The sequence below is a fragment of the Geotrypetes seraphini genome, chromosome 13 (genome assembly GCF_902459505.1).
Source record: "Geotrypetes seraphini chromosome 13, aGeoSer1.1, whole genome shotgun sequence".
Taxonomy (NCBI): domain Eukaryota; kingdom Metazoa; phylum Chordata; class Amphibia; order Gymnophiona; family Dermophiidae; genus Geotrypetes; species Geotrypetes seraphini.
Window position 1 is genome coordinate 66870573 of NC_047096.1, and position 15569 is coordinate 66886141.

Consider the following 15569-nt stretch of genomic DNA (forward strand, 5'->3'; position numbering starts at 1 on the left):
TGTCCATGTCACATTGGACATTGTAAATAATTTTTTTTCCTGCTCTATTTTGTCGATTCCTTTCAGTATTTTGAAAGTCTCAATCATATCCCCTGGCAGTCTCCTTTTCTCAAGGGAGAACAATCCCAATCTCTTAAATCGTTCCTCGTATTCCAAGTTCTCCATACCTTTTTATAGCTTTGTTGCTCGTCTCCGCACCCTCTCCAGCAGTTTTATATCCTTCTTTAGGTTGGGAGACCAATGTTGGACACAGTATTCCAAGTGTGGTCTGACCATTGCTCTCTAAAGCGGCATTATAACTTTCTCCGATCTATTCGTGATTCCTTTCTTTATCATGCCTAACATTCTATTTGCTTTCTTTGCCCCTGCCGCGCATTGTGCCGACAGTTTCAGGGTCCTATCTATCAGTACACCCAGGTCCTTTTCTTGTTCGCTCTTACCCAGAGTTGCACCTGACATTCTATACTCGTGTTCCTTGTTCTTTCTGCCTAAATGCATTACTTTGCACTTTTCCACATTAAACTTCATCTGCCATTTTTCCGCCCATTTCTCTAACTGACACAAGTCACTCTGGAGTTCCTCGCTATCCTTCTGTGATCTGATTGTCCGGCATAGTTTTGTGTCGTCTGCAAACTTGATGATCTCACTGGATGTTCCTTCTTCTAGGTCATTGATGAAAATATTGAATAAAATGGGCCCAAGTACCGAGCCCTGGGGCACACCGCTAGTCACTTTCTTCCAGTCTGAGAACTTCCCATTTATGCCCATTCTCTGCTTTCTATTCTCCAGCCATTTGCCTATCCATCTTAGTATCTCTCCCTCTTTTCCATGGCTTTGTAGTTTCCTGAGAAGTCTTTCATGTGGAACCTTGTCGAATGCTTTCTGAAAGTCCAAGTATATTATGTCCACCGGTTCTCCATTATCAATTTGTTTTTTCACGGTCTCAAAAAACTGAAGTAAATTCATCAAACATGATTTCCCTTTCCTGAAGCCATGTTGACTGGCTCTCATCAGGTCATGTGTATCCAAGTGCTGGACTATGCTATCTTTAATCAGTGCTTCAACCATCTTTCAAGGGACAGATGTAAGACGCACAGGTCTGTAGTTGCCCGGTTCTCCTCTTGATCCTTTTTTGAGGAAGCTTTTCAAAACCCAAAGTGCCAGGTTTTGAAAAGCCATCCGAACTCCTGGACATAGGTTTTGAAAAGCCATCCGGACCCCTGTACATATCCTCATAAAGGAAGACATGTCCAGGAAAATCTGGACATCTGGTAACCCTAGTCAGGAGATAGAGAGATTGTGAGAGGAAGCAGCATCAGAGGAGGAGGGTAGGGGACTAGAGAAACAGCATGGAGGGGGGCTGAAGAAACAGGTGGGGGAGTCAGGAGAGCCAGCTAAACTCGGACAGACTCCCCCATTTTTCGAAAACTGTCCGAGCACCTGGACAGTCCTCAAAAAAGAGACATGTCCAGGTTTTTCCCCGATGTCTGGTACCCTATCTTAACCCTACCAATTTGACATTCCCTCTGTAGCCCTTACCCTCTCTACAATTCTTTTGAGCAGGGACCATCTCTTGTGTTTGATGTACAGCACTGCGTGCCTCTGGTAGCGCTATAGAAATAATAGTACCGTAGTAGGGTGAATATTTATTTGTTGGGGTGGAGGTTATTTGCTTAGTACTAGGATGAGTATTTGCTGAGGTGACTATTTGCTTGGTAGTGGAAGGAATACATATATATAATTTTTTTTTTTTTTTGGGGGGGAGCATTTGCTTAGAAGAGTATTTACAGAGTTGATATTTATTTACTAGTAGGACGGTGACATATACTTTTAAGCACTGGGAAGAGTATTTTATGCAGAGGAGTATTTGACAAGTATTTTACGGGGATGAATATTTGCTGCACCGGTTCTACTATAGACTATCATAAACCTTCAGCACCCGAACCGTTCCAAACAGAACTCGCAACGCACAAAACAAAGGGGCGGGCCAGAGTTCGTGAATCGCTCTCTGCGCAGAGGCGTTTCCGGTCACGTGGGCCTTGTTTTGTTTCCGGTACGAGCAGATCGCAATCGCGTCTAGCCGTTTCCTTTATCTGAGGCTGAAGTCTTGGAACCGCGATCTAGCACCGCCGCTGCTGTTGTTTCGGGAATCGATGGAGACACGCGCAGGGCACCCGCCTGCAGGTGGGGATTCCAGCGACCCTGCAGTGTCACCTTACTCCGGCTGTGAGACAGAGGCTGATCCAGGCCTTGTTTTGCCCCGGTGCATGCATGGACTTGTAGTTCTGAATTATTTATTTAGGAAATCCATTAGAGGAATGTAAAACAAGAGCTTCTTGTTATTCTGCCGGGTCAAAGCCAGATCTGGATCTGTGTCTGACAGACCTCGAATGAGGTGAGGTTATGTTAGGAGACTTGAGAATGGATGCAGAAAAGTTATCAAATGGAGAACATAAGAATTGCCACTGCAGGGTCAGACCAGTGGTCCATTGTGCCCAGCAGTCCGCTCATGCGGCGGCCTCCATGTCAAAGACCAGTGCTCTAAATGAGTCCATCCTCACCTGCATACGTTCCAGTTTAGCAGGAACTTGTCCAACTTTGTCTTGAAACCCTGGAGGGTGTTTTCCCCTATGACAGACTCCGGAAGAGCGTTCCAGTTTTCTACCACTCTGGGCGAAGAAGAATTTCCTTACGTTTGTATGGAATCTATCCCCTTTCTACTTTAGAGAGTGTCCTCTCGTTCTCCCTACCTTGAGGGAGCTGACAGACAGACACTTACATCAACCCACCTCAGTTCTATCTATGTGTTTGTTTAATGTAGTATTAATACTTTCTTAGGTTAGTATCGCCATGAAAGATGTTGTTTTGGTGGTGGTGGTGGGTGGGGGGAGGACCTTGGAACTTCTCAATCACCTTATTAGGTTCTGACTCCTGTCTTGATGAGAGGAGTTGCCTCTCCTTCCCCTTGTCTGCTTGTCCTTTATTTTCCCCTCAACACATTTTTGCTTTTATTCTACAGCAGCTCAGTTTGGTTGAACTGGATTTTCAAAAAACAAAAACAAACTTGTACCAGACTCTCCAGCTCTGTATTTCCAAAATAATTGTTCCAGTTGTTCACTGTAGGCCAGAGTCTGCAACATTTTTAAAGCAAAGAGCCATTTTATCCTAAATGATCCAAATTTTACAAAGAGCCGTAATGGGTAGAGAATGGAGTTTGCGATACAATTTAGTGCAATATGGATATGTATGCATTTAGCACAAAAACAAAACTTCAAGTACTTACAGAAAATAAAAACAATTTAATGAGACTTTTGACACTATTTCCACACAGAGTTGTTTCACATCCAACATTGCTCCTTCTCTTATTCCTTGGACCCTGTGCAGCACCTTTTGTCCCTGCCCACCAGCCCCATGCTCAACATTTCTCCTATCACTTCTCTCAAACACCATGCTGCCTCTCTCCCTCTATTCCCTCCACCACCATGTCCAACATTCCTCCCTCTTGCGTCCATTTCCATCTGTCTGACACTGTTCCCTCTCCACCATCACCACATCCAACATTTCTCCCTTTCATCTCTCTCTTCCTCATGCATCTCTACCTCACTCCTCTCCCACCACCGTGTCCAATAATTCACTCTCTTATTTTCCCCATGTGCACCATCTCTCCCTCTCTTTCAGGCACCCATGTCCATCAGTTCTCCCTTTCTATTTCCTCACCACCTCAGCATTTCTTTCCTTCCCTTCCTCTGTCCTTCTATCCTATGTCCCAAGTTCTTGCCCCCTCCCTTCATTTTGTGTCCCAAGTTTGTGCCCCCCTCCCATGGTGTGTACCTGTCTGGGTAGTCTCCTCCTTCCTTTCAGGAAGTCCCATATATTTCTTACAAAGCTGCGGGCAGTGGTTCCAATACGCTACACATGACTGACCAGGAAGGCTTCCCTCTGATGTCAGCCCCCGAATAGCTAACCGGTCGGAGGGAAGCCTTCCGGGTCAGCCGCGGGCAGCGTGTTTGAACTGCTGCCTGCAGCTCTGTGAAGAAATACCTGAAAGGAAGGAGGAAACCACCAGGAGACAGGTACACATCATGGGATCCGCACAAGAGAAGAGCTGCAGCCATGTGGTCAAAGAGCTGCATGTGGTTCGCAAGCTGCAGGTTGCCGAGTGCCGACCTTTGCTCTAGACCAGTGATCTCAAACTCGCGGTCCGGGGGCCACATGCGGCCTGCCAGGTACTATTTTGAGGACCTTGGTATGTTTATCATAATCACAAAAGTAAAATAAAACAGTTCCTTGATCATATGTCTGTTTAGCTATAAATTACAATATTACAATTAAGACTTAGCCAAAAGGAAAGGTTTATAAACTGTAAAGAGTTTTACCTCATGTAAAATTGTCATTTCTTTAATAAGACATTAACTATTTTTTCTGAGGCCCTCCAAGTACCTACAAATCCAAAATGTGGTCCTGGACTGCGAGGACAGGCACAAGGTATAGAAGTAGAAGGGACGCTGGGAAACAGCGATCACAACATGATCCACTTCGACCTGGATGCAGGGGCGAAACATCGGTCCAGAACGACAGCCAAGGTACTGAACTTCCGAAAAGGGAATTATGAAGGGATAAGTCTCATGGTGGGGAAGAAGATTAAGAAGAGGATAAGCACTGTAAAAACGCTAGAGCAAGCTTGGTCCCTTTTAAGGACACAGTCATCGAGGCACAAAATCTGTATATACACCTTGTATCAACAAAGGATCCAAGAGGAAAAAGAACAAGGAACCGGCGTGGCTCACTGTAAAGGTGAAGGAAGCGATCAGAGGCAAGAAAACTTCGTTTAAGAAATAGAAAAGGTCAATAACGGACGAAAACTGGAATAAGCACAAACAACATCAATGCAGGGGCCATAAGGCGGTAAAAGGGGCCAAAAGACTACGAGGAAAAAATAGCCAAGGAGGCAAAATACTTCAAGCCGTTCTTTCAATATATTAAGGGGAAACGACCCACGAAAGAAGAGGTGGGACCGTTGGATGACCATGGAATAAAGGAAGTGCTAAAGGTGGTCAAAGCAATCGCTGACAAACTGAACACATTTTTTGCATCTGTATTTACTGAAGAGGATATACACAGCATACCGGAACCCATCAGGCTATATGCTGGAAACGAAGATGGGAAACTGACAGGGTTGACGGTCAGTCTAGAAGAGGTATGCAGGCAGATCGATAGGCTTAAGAGCAATAAATCTCTAGGATCGGATAGCATCTATCCGAGGGTCATCAAGGAACTGAGAGGGACTATAGCTGAACTGCTTTAACTAATAGCCAATCTGTCGATCAAATTGGGAAAGATTCCGGAAGACTGGAAGGTGATGAATGTTATGCAGATCTTCAAAAAAGGTTCGAGGGGAGATCCAGAAAACTATAGACTGGTGAGTCTGACCTCAGTACCGGGAAAGATGATAGAGGCACTGATAAAGGACCGCATCATTGATCACCTTGAGGGACACGGTCTGATGAGGACCAGCCAGCACAGTTTCAGCAAAGGCAGATCTTGTTTGCCGAACTTACTGCACTTCTTTGAGGGAGTAAACAGGCAGATAGACAAGGGCAACCCGGTCGACATTGTATATCTGGATTTTCAGAAGGCGTTCAACAAGGTTCCACATGAACAACTACTTCGGAAAATTGCAAGCCATGGAATCGAGGGTGAAATACTCACGTGGATTAAAATTTGGCTAGAGCATAGGAAATAGAGAGTGGGGTAAATGGACAATACTCGGACAGGAAGAGCGTCACCAGTGGGGTGCCGCAGGGCTCAGTGCTTGGACCCGTGCTCTTCAACGTCTTTATAAACGATCTGGACATTGGTACAACAAGTGAGGTGATTAAATTTGTGGACGATACGAAGTTATTCAGAGTAGTGAAGACACAGGGGGATTGCGAAGATCTACAACGTGACATAATCAAGTTCGAGAAATGGGCAGGACGTGGCAAATGAGGTTCAACGTGAATAAGTGTAAAGTAATGCATGTCGGTAACAAAAATCTCATGCACGAATACAGGATGTTCGGGGCAGTACTTGGAGAGACCTCCCAGGAAAGAGACTTGGGAGATCTGATCGACAAGTCGATGAAGCCATCCACGCAATGCATGGCAGTGGTGAAAAGGGCGAACAGAATGCTAGGAATGATTATGAAGGGGATCACGAACAGATCGGAGAAGGTTATCATGCCGCTGTACTGGGCCATGGTTCGCCCTCACCTGGAGTACTGCATCCAGCACTGGTTGCCATACATGAAGAATGACACGGTACTACTCCAAAGGGTCCAGAGAAGAGCAACTAAAATAGTTAAGGGGCTGGAGGAGTTGCCGTACAGTGAAAGATTAGAGAAACTGGGCCTCTTCTCCCTCAAACAGAGGAGATTGAGAGGGGACATGATCAAAACATTCAAGATACTGAAGGGAATAGACTTAGCAGACAGATTGTTCACCCTCTCCAAGGTAGGGAGAATGAGAGGGCACTCTCTAAAGTTGAAAGGGGATAGATTCCATACAAACTTAAGGAAGTTCTTCACCCAGAGAGTGGTAATGGAATGCTCTTCCGGAGTCTGTTATAGGGGAAAACACCTTCCAGGGATTCAAGATAAGTTGGACAAGTTCCTGCTAAACTGAAACGTACGCAGGTGAGGCTGGACTCATTTAGAGCACTGGTCTTTGACCTGGGGGCCGCTGCGTGGTTTGACCCAGCAGCGGCAATTCTTATGTTCGAGTTTGAGACCACTGCACTACATGTATTTGAAAGGGTAAACAAGTGTTCCCTTTTTACTGGTTCTCAGCCCTCTCCCTCATGATGTTTTGTATATTTGTATTGCTGGTGTGCATCTGTGGAATAATCTACCCAGACATTTGAGACTATTTGCAGATTATGTTAACTTTAAGAAGTTATTAAAGACACAGTTGTTTGTTGATACCTTTATGTAATATGGAAGAAAATTCCCATGTTATTTAGGTACTATATATGGCCACCATATATGCATAAGCCACCATATACCTTAATGGGTGGAACAATCACTTTTTGATTCACCTGTGGCTCTCATACAGATAATTTCATGTAGCAGTTTTATTGATCCTCAGAAACACCACCTCGGACTCATATAATTCATAGTCCTAGGCTTTAAATCCTCACTGGATCATAATAATTTCATAGTAATTCAATTTAATATGTATATATAAATAGTTTAGCTTTGGTTAATAATATAACTTATCTGAAATGTGGTCTTCCTTAATGAGATAACTTAGCCAACATGTTTTACACGTTTTCTCAAGGTCGTTCATCCCTACAAAGAAATAAGAAACCCATTTACCATATTTCCTTCTTCCATTTATCTTAAACTAAAGACCCACCAAACATTTCCCTGACCTCCTAGAATCATCTACATTCTGTCGCCCAGGATCCATCTAATTTACCTTAGATGAGCTCAGCGCTACTCCACTAGACCACAGTGTGTACTAATATGGCCGCCGCACTTTTAAGACCCATTTAAATAAACCTCTGGTAAAGCGACGTCGCCACTGACGTCATTACGTCAGTGGAGAACCACAAACCACAGGAACGTTTGGTCTTTTATTAAAGAGAAATACTCAAATAGTATCTCGCACTGAAGGTATATTAACTAGATTTAGGAGGAGACCCCCATATATTTACATTATAATAAAGAAGCCCATTCCAATTCTAATTTTAATCCAGTAACAGAGAAAATGGATTTGCGGGTAGTGTAATAGAAGAGCTCTCGTATCGGAGGAATAGTGAGCAGGTTTTGGTTGCTAGATCAGCGGGCCCTACAAGATGCATACGGGATGAGAAGTTTATCAATGAAAGCTGGTTGATGGGAGTTTATTGTTTTGAAGGCAAGAAGCAATAATTTGTAGGTGAGGCGGGTAACAAATGTGCCTTGCGAAGGAGCGGAGTGACATGATCATATTTTTTTGCATTGTAAATAAGTTTAACAGCAGTATTTTGTAGAAGTTGAACAACGGATTTCCTTCTGAGTTCGGATGAGCCTTAGTTTGTGAATGCATTTCTGTGTTACAACACTAATTTTCTGATTGAAAGTAAGATCTTTCTTGAAGATAACACCGAGAAGTTTGACTTTGCTGTCTAATTGAATGGGAGAGGAATCAATGCTGATGGAAGTGCATAGTTGTTAAGAAGAAAGGTGTTCACAATCTTAAAATCAGTGAAGTACATCCACAACTTGAATCAATGAAGAGGACCCAACACTGTGTTTCGACCAAAAAGGTCTTCCTCAGGGGTTCCGATTGTTCTCTTCTGAGATTTAGTGGTTGAAACACGGACCGTATTGGGTCCTCTTCATTCATTCAAGTTGTGGATGTATTTCACACATTTTAAGATTGAGAACACCTTTCTTCTGATATTAATAAAGCCGACATCAGTAACATCAGACTCCACTGTTTGTTTTGTTTTGCTCTTCAGATACCTGCCTGGATGTCTAAGAATGGTATAAAAGCTGTCCTAAGATATATGGGTAGTTATCCAGCTAATGGCAATGGTTGATGGAATACTCTGAACTGTGCTGAATACCTGTGTAATATGTTTAAATGCCATGATTGTGGTTAAAAGAAATGCCAACTGCTGAATTTAAATATTGATCCATTAGGCTTCTAAGTGCACCTGAAAATAAGAGCCTAAATTTCGGTGCTCATCTATTTTTTATATCAGCCTTGTAGAGCCTGCTCCTTCTTGAACATTACATCATCAAAATGAAATCCAGAAACCTAGCAAATGACTGTAGAAAAAGACCATAAGGCTTATAATAATAATAATAGCTTTATTTTTTCTATACTGCCACAATCTTACGACTTCTAGGCGGTTTACAGTGAAGAGAGCTGGACAGTCAGCGAATTACAGAATACAATTAGTAAAATACAATACAATTAGTACAATACACATATTTATCAAGTTATCAGCATGGTGTTAATCGTTTTAGAAATGGTAACTGATTAGGAGATAAATCTATTGGATAGTGCTGTCTTAATTTCTTGCCGAAATGCGCCTTAGGTCAACCTAGCTCTGTTGATGTTGTTGCTTAGCCAGGTCTGCTGTTATCCCATCTGTCCATCCACACCAGCTGCTTGGCTCTATAATCCCATCCTCTTCCTCAGAAATCCTCTGCACTTGTCCCTTGCTTTCATGAATTAAGATACCATCTTCATCTCCACCAGGAGGTTTTTGCACACAACTACCAGCCTTTCTGTAAAAAAATGTTTCCATGCAGTAAAACCTTGGATTGCAAGTAACTTGGTTTGCAAGTATTTTGCAAGACAAGCAAAACATTTTATTAAATTTTAACTTGATATACAAGCAAGGTCTTGCAATACAAGTACATACAGTATACACACATCATATCATCACTATTGAGCCAATGGTTCTTCTCTCTCTGATGCTGCAGGAGTGTAGTGACTGTTCTAAACAAGCGAGGTCTTGCAATACAAGTACATACAGTATACACATATCACATCTGAGCCGATGGTTCTTCTCTGTTTGACGCTGCAGGAGTGTAGTGACTGTTCTAAATGTGCGAGGTCTTGCAATACACGTACGTATAGTATTTAGTATTAAAAGTTTTTGGGTTGTGGAACGAATCGTCTGAGTTTCCATGATTTCCTATGGGGAAATTCGCTTTGATATACGAGTGCTTTGGATTACAAGCATGCTTCTGGAACGAATTATGCTCATAAACCAAGGTTTTACTGTATTACTCCTGAGTCTTCCCCCTTTCCTCTTTTTTGCTAGGACTCCTCATTGCAGAGCTTCCTGTGTTTTTATACCTTGAAGGTATTTTGGTTTTTCTATTAGTTCCCTTAGCCAGCCTTTCACTCAGGTATTTATTAGTACTTATTATTTTAGATTTATTAACCACCTTTTCATGAAGAGATTCCCCCCAAGCAGTTTACAATTTATTGCATAGTAATCAGGTACTCTTTAAATCCATCCCTACATGCTTTATAATGGAATAGCTACCCTCTGGACTGATTCCATCCTGTTGGAAAGGGCAGTCTCCAGAATTGTATGTAGTACTCCAAATGAGACCTACTTATACAGAGGCACTGTCATGTCCTTATTTTCCTCTAGGCATTCAAGGATCATTCTAGGTGTCTTGACTAGTAACAAAAGGAATTTAAACGTGGGAATAAGTTTTTGAGGGATTACATATGGGCAGTGGCATAGCGAGGGTGAGAGGTGCCCAGGATGGAGGCACCCCTCCCCAATCCTTGTCTCCGCCCCTCTTCCCTTCCCTTTCCTTCCCCGTACCTCTAGTTGTTCAGCGCCTCAAATAACATCTTCAATGTGCTCCTCGTGACCTCGACGGCTCTCCCTCTGATGTCACTCACTATGCATGGCACCCGGAAGTGACATCGGCGGGAGATCTGATATGGACGCGAGGAACACGTTGAAGCTATGTGCTCGTGGCGGTGAACAACTGGAGGTATGGGGGAAGGGAATGAGTGGCGTGCGAGGGAAGAGGTGGAGGGGGCGGAGAGGTGCTAGCTCCCCCACCAACATGATGCCTGGGGCAAAATAAGTGTTGAATAATGCTCAACAACTTGAGTAGCTGCTTTCATCCAGAAGGAGGCAGCTGAGTCAGGCTTTGGTTTGCACACTGACCAAGTATCTTCTATTACAGTAAAAGCAGGAGGAATGCGCATTGTCCGAAAACATCACTGTAGCGGTGATCAGCAGAACCAGGAGAAAGACAAGGACAGTAAAGAATGGGAAAGCAGCAGGTGAGGGGGTTTTCTGGACGGGGCAGACCTCTGCTGTAGTATGGAGAGTTGTTTGCACTAGTGTCTTTCTGATTTGACTTCTTTGGCTCCCCCCCCCCACCACTCCTCAGAAAACTGTTCTTTATCTCTAGGCTGGTTCCCCCCCCCCCGTCCCGTTTTCCAGGCATTATCAATCTCAGATTTAATCTTTATTGTTGGTTTCTTTTCTTTGGTTCTATGTTCACTTCTCAGAGGCATTGGGTTTTTTAGCACAATAATACAACAAACAGGTCTGGAAATAGGAATTTTATATAGAAATAGACTTTTTATAAATGTATACACTAAGAACAGAAAATTGTTATAGAAGTGTGTATCTCTCGCTCTCGCTTTGTGTTTATGTACCTGAATTCTCTTCATGTGCTATAATTTGATTTGTTTTGATCTGATGTCTCCTGATTACTGAGGAGGTATGAATTCTTTTGAAGGCTTAGGGCTAGATTCACTAAGAACATGGATCCGATCCAATCCGTGAGCGATCCAGCCAGGGCCGGGGGGGGAGGGGTGGTGCTGATTCACGAAGCGTCCTCATGCAAATGAGGGCGATTGGAGTCACGCCCCCAACTGACAGCAGGGATCGCTGAAGAGCGACCATCTTCTTTGCCTGTAGATGATCTGCGCATGCTTACAGAGCTGGAAACTTTTTTACTTCGCAAGCCTGTGGTTTTAACCTGTGGTTTAAAAACACGGGCTCGCACTGCGGGGAAGGGCAGGAGAGTCGGGGCAGAGAGCAGGGCGGCAAGAGGAGAGTCATGGCAGAGAGCAGGGCGGTGAGTCAGGGCAGAGAGCAGGGTGGCAAGAGGAGAGTCAGGGCAGAGAGCAGGGCAGCAAATCGGGGCAGAGAGCATGGCAGTCGGAAAGGACCTGAGCGACTGGTCCTCAGCAGTTGCTTATTTTTTGATCGGCCAGCCCAGTTGGTGTTCATGAAATTTTTTAGTGAATTGCTGCCTTCCTACATTTTCATGCTATTCCCCTCTCATTTGCATGCGCGGATCGGATTGGGCTTGGATCGGACCGGGAATAAGATTAGTGAATCGGGTCGGGGTCGCAAAGAGATCGGGATACGATCAGTGTCCTTAGTGAATCTAGCCTTTAGAGGCAAGCTGTCTGGTGTCTGTTGTTGCTCTTGAGCACTGGTCCTAAAACATACAAACCCAGCCCAAAGAGTGGGAGACATCCATTCTACCTACACTGACATCACCTGGGATCAGATTTGTATGCAGTATTTCCCACAGGCCTTTGGCTACTTTTGGGTAGGTCCTGAAGCCTCGGTTAAGCTAACTTTCTGGTTAGGCCCTCTGACGGGGCCCACTCCGTTTGCTGGATAGTCTGGTTATTCCAGTCACTTTGGTCACTAACAGGTTTACCAGGGGTTAGGCCAAAGCTCACCGACTGATTTCCAACTTAAGGTTCCTCAGGCCGAGCCAGATATTGAGAGCCAAGGTACAGGAAGAGATTAAACAACAGCTGCTTGAACATAATACAATTACCTCAAAAACAAGAATGAAAATCAGTTTCAGTTCTCACAGAAACTGGGTATTTGCATTAGAAGGTGCAGAATCAGAGTCTTGGTTAGATCCCTCAAACCAGTTTCTATCTACTAATACCAGTGAGGCTGTAAAAGCAGAGAATAGACTGTTAGAGTAAAATGATATATCTGATAACATGATTGATTAATCCTGACTTTTTGCTGTTATACAACCTGCATTTCCAGCCAGCCAAGCAAAGCCATTTTTGCCATTATGGGATAGCGATGCAGGGTTTCAGTACACTTCTCCCTCTGTATTTCTCTCTTATCCAGAAATCTGAGTGTGCCCGCAGTCGGATGGCATAGGTGTGAGGATCTGAATGAGGTACTGCAGATAGTGTATTGTAGAAACTTGAGGGTAGAGGATTAACCCTTTATGCCCAATGCCTTCTCCCCTAACTCATCAGATAGCCTGGTTTGGGACAGGAAACTTAGAGGTCTAAGAGCAATCGCGGTTTCAATTATTTGCGGTTTTTAGCTTGCTGGTTCCTCCCCCCCAAAATTACATCAGCTTGCTTAGAGAAATCACTGATTCCAAGCGTTTACAGAGAAAATTGCTGATTCCCAGCACTTTCTTCACCGTGTTTTGCCTCTTCTTCAGGAACAGGCCAGGTCTCCTACCATGATATTCGTGGTTTCACCTTATTGGCGATGGTTTTTAATAGAAAACAGAGAATAAAATGAAAAAGTTATTTGCGTTTTTTCTGTATTCGCGGGTCTGTTAATCCCTTATCACAGCGAATATGGAGGGAGAAGTGTAGTGGTTGATCAGAATCAGGAAGAAGCGCACAGCTTGATTTTCATTATGCTTCACATTAGAGAATGACACGGTGACAAAATTCATCACTATTTCTGTCCCTGCGGATAAGCGCGGGAAACAATCCCAAACCTCAGTCCTTCTACACCAGCATTCTTCAATGCAAGGCTTGAGGGTCAGTGACTAAGCCCATTCATACTGTGATTCTTATGTGAGCCAAGTATCCTATATAATAAAATCCTAGCCGCGCATGCGCACTCCTACCTGCGTGTTCCATTTTCCCTGTTCCGTGAGATGTAGGTCCGTGGTGGCAGGAGTGCGCATGCGCGGGTCCCCAGCCTTACAGCACCTAACTACACTCGCTGGCAGGACTGGCTGCCAGCGCTGGACTCCCTGCTCTGGTAAAAGTAAGTTCTTCGCCTTGCTGCCTACCCCCTTCCCTTCCCTTCCCGCAGTCCCCACTCCAAACCTGCCGACTCCAGCAGCGTCTGCATCACTCTACACACGCTGCTTTGGGGCCGTAGAAGGCCCTGAAGCAGCGTGTGTACAGTGCTGCAGACACTGCTGGAGTCGGCAGGTTTGTCAGGACCGTGGAAAGGGAAAAGGGGGCGGCGGCAAGGGACTACGAGAGCCGACCAGACTTCTAGCACCCGTTAATGTAACGGGCTAAAATACTAGTAGGATAATGAAGCCATTGTGACATCATTGATGTGATTGGCTCTTAGGCATTGGTGGAATGAGGCATTATGACATCACAATATCTGCTCTGGATACCAGAGACTCATTCTTTTGTGTCTCAACCTCAGTCCTTCTACACCAGCATTCTTCAATGCAATGCTTGAGGGTCAGTGGTTACGCCCATTCATACTCTGATTCTTCCTTCTCTCCTTAAAGAATGACATGGGGATGGTTTTCCACGGTTATCCATGGAGACGGGAACGGTGATACATTCTGTCACCATGTCATTCTCTCCTTCACATTCTTTAACATGTGTTTGTTTGTTGTTTTGAACTTGATATACCACCTTTTGGGTTAGCACACCAAAGCAGTTTACAATATATTACAAAGAAGATATGAAATAAAGGGAACTCTAGTTAAATCAGGATGGATTAGGAAAATAGAAGCAGAGAGCAGTAGAAGCTCTGAGTGAATTCTGCCCATGCAGACCACTCTCCAGGCCAGCAATTTACCTTGGGCTTCCTGGTTCAAAGGCTGAGGTGAGTTTTAAATGTCTTCTGAGCAGAAATATTCTTTATGAACAGTAGCAACCAGTGCACATTGTCTGCTACTAGTAAACCCTTTGTTATATGGATAAGATTTATGAGAAATTTGTGCCGAGAATTATGTACTCTGTAGATTCCTTGCTAGTGTTTACAGGAGGAAGCATGTCTTCATAGTCGTTTTTTTTTAAAATGCTCATTCTCAGTTTCCTTACTTTTTTTCAGCCCACCCAAACAAACCCTTATCATATCAGGAGCAATAACCAGGGTAAGAAAAATTATATCTTTGCCTCCTAAATATGTCATTAGGTCTCATGGGATCAAGGTATATGAAAGTCTTTGTGCAAACTGTGTCCGTCCCTTTGACATCTGTCCCCAGCTTTGCCAGTCCGTCTGCCATGGCAGGCCTGAGCAGAGGCTGAATGCTGTATTGATTAAACTCTTAACTGCTCAATGCATTTGTGCATTGATTTTAATTTGTACATGATTGTTGAATGGATTCAAGGTGTCGGAGGTGAAGGGTTAATCTATTACCACCTCTTTAATAGTCCAGAAATAAGGTGATTCACTGTGTATGATCACAGGCTATATAATTGACTAGGTTTGTTGAAGCTAGACAAAGCCATAGGCCTCAAAGCTTTTTTCAATTTGCAAATGATATGGCTAAAAAAACAAGAGAGAGAATTCTTTACTGATGAGCTGATGGTTTTCATTTGTCATTGTTAACTTCTAGGGTGACAAAGACTTTCCTCCAGCTGCTGCCCAGGTGGCCCATCAGAAGCCTCAGCCGTGCGTGGAGAAACTTCCACCTCCACATCATATTAATCAACATATACACCAGCCACGCAAGTGACACGGTGTGACCCAATACACCTAAGCAAAGCTTGACTAAAAAAAAACAAAGAAAGCAAAAACCCAAGTATATATGTATAGGATATACCAGGAAGTAAGCCAAACATGGAATGCTGGAAGTGTTTTAGTCATGCATAATGGGACTTGAAATGTGCTCTCTGTTGTTATCAGACTACTTGTAATTGTCTGAAGAAACCATTCAGTTAGTTTCATGGAAGCATGGGAGGTAAGAGTGGCTGGATTTGCTTCTAGAGCTGTAAAACAACAGTGGTGAATCATTCTTTTTATTGACCCTAATTTAGTGATGTATGGTCCCATGAAAATTTTCACTTCTCTGTTGCTTAAGAGTTAAGTTTTCTCTCTTATCCAGAAATCTGAGT

The 15569-nt window shown here is 43.7% G+C and overlaps 1 protein-coding gene across 3 annotated transcripts; it reads left to right on the plus strand.

The window, feature by feature from the left end:
* The first annotated feature begins 2011 nt into the window (after positions 1-2011).
* LOC117347771 (death-associated protein 1-like) lies at positions 2012-15277 on the plus strand. 3 transcript variants are annotated; one of them, XM_033919127.1, is made up of 4 exons: positions 2012-2184; positions 10697-10796; positions 14563-14605; positions 15071-15277. In XM_033919127.1, exons 1-4 carry the CDS (start codon positions 2154-2156, stop codon positions 15188-15190), a joined length of 294 nt encoding a protein of 97 aa, XP_033775018.1. In that variant the 5' UTR covers positions 2012-2153; the 3' UTR covers positions 15191-15277. The 3 variants fall into 3 exon arrangements, with proteins under 3 accessions (XP_033775018.1, XP_033775019.1, XP_033775020.1); XM_033919128.1 differs by lacking the exon at positions 2012-2184 and adding an exon at positions 2222-2395; XM_033919129.1 differs by lacking the exon at positions 2012-2184 and adding an exon at positions 2715-2838.
* The last annotated feature ends 292 nt before the right edge of the window (positions 15278-15569 follow it).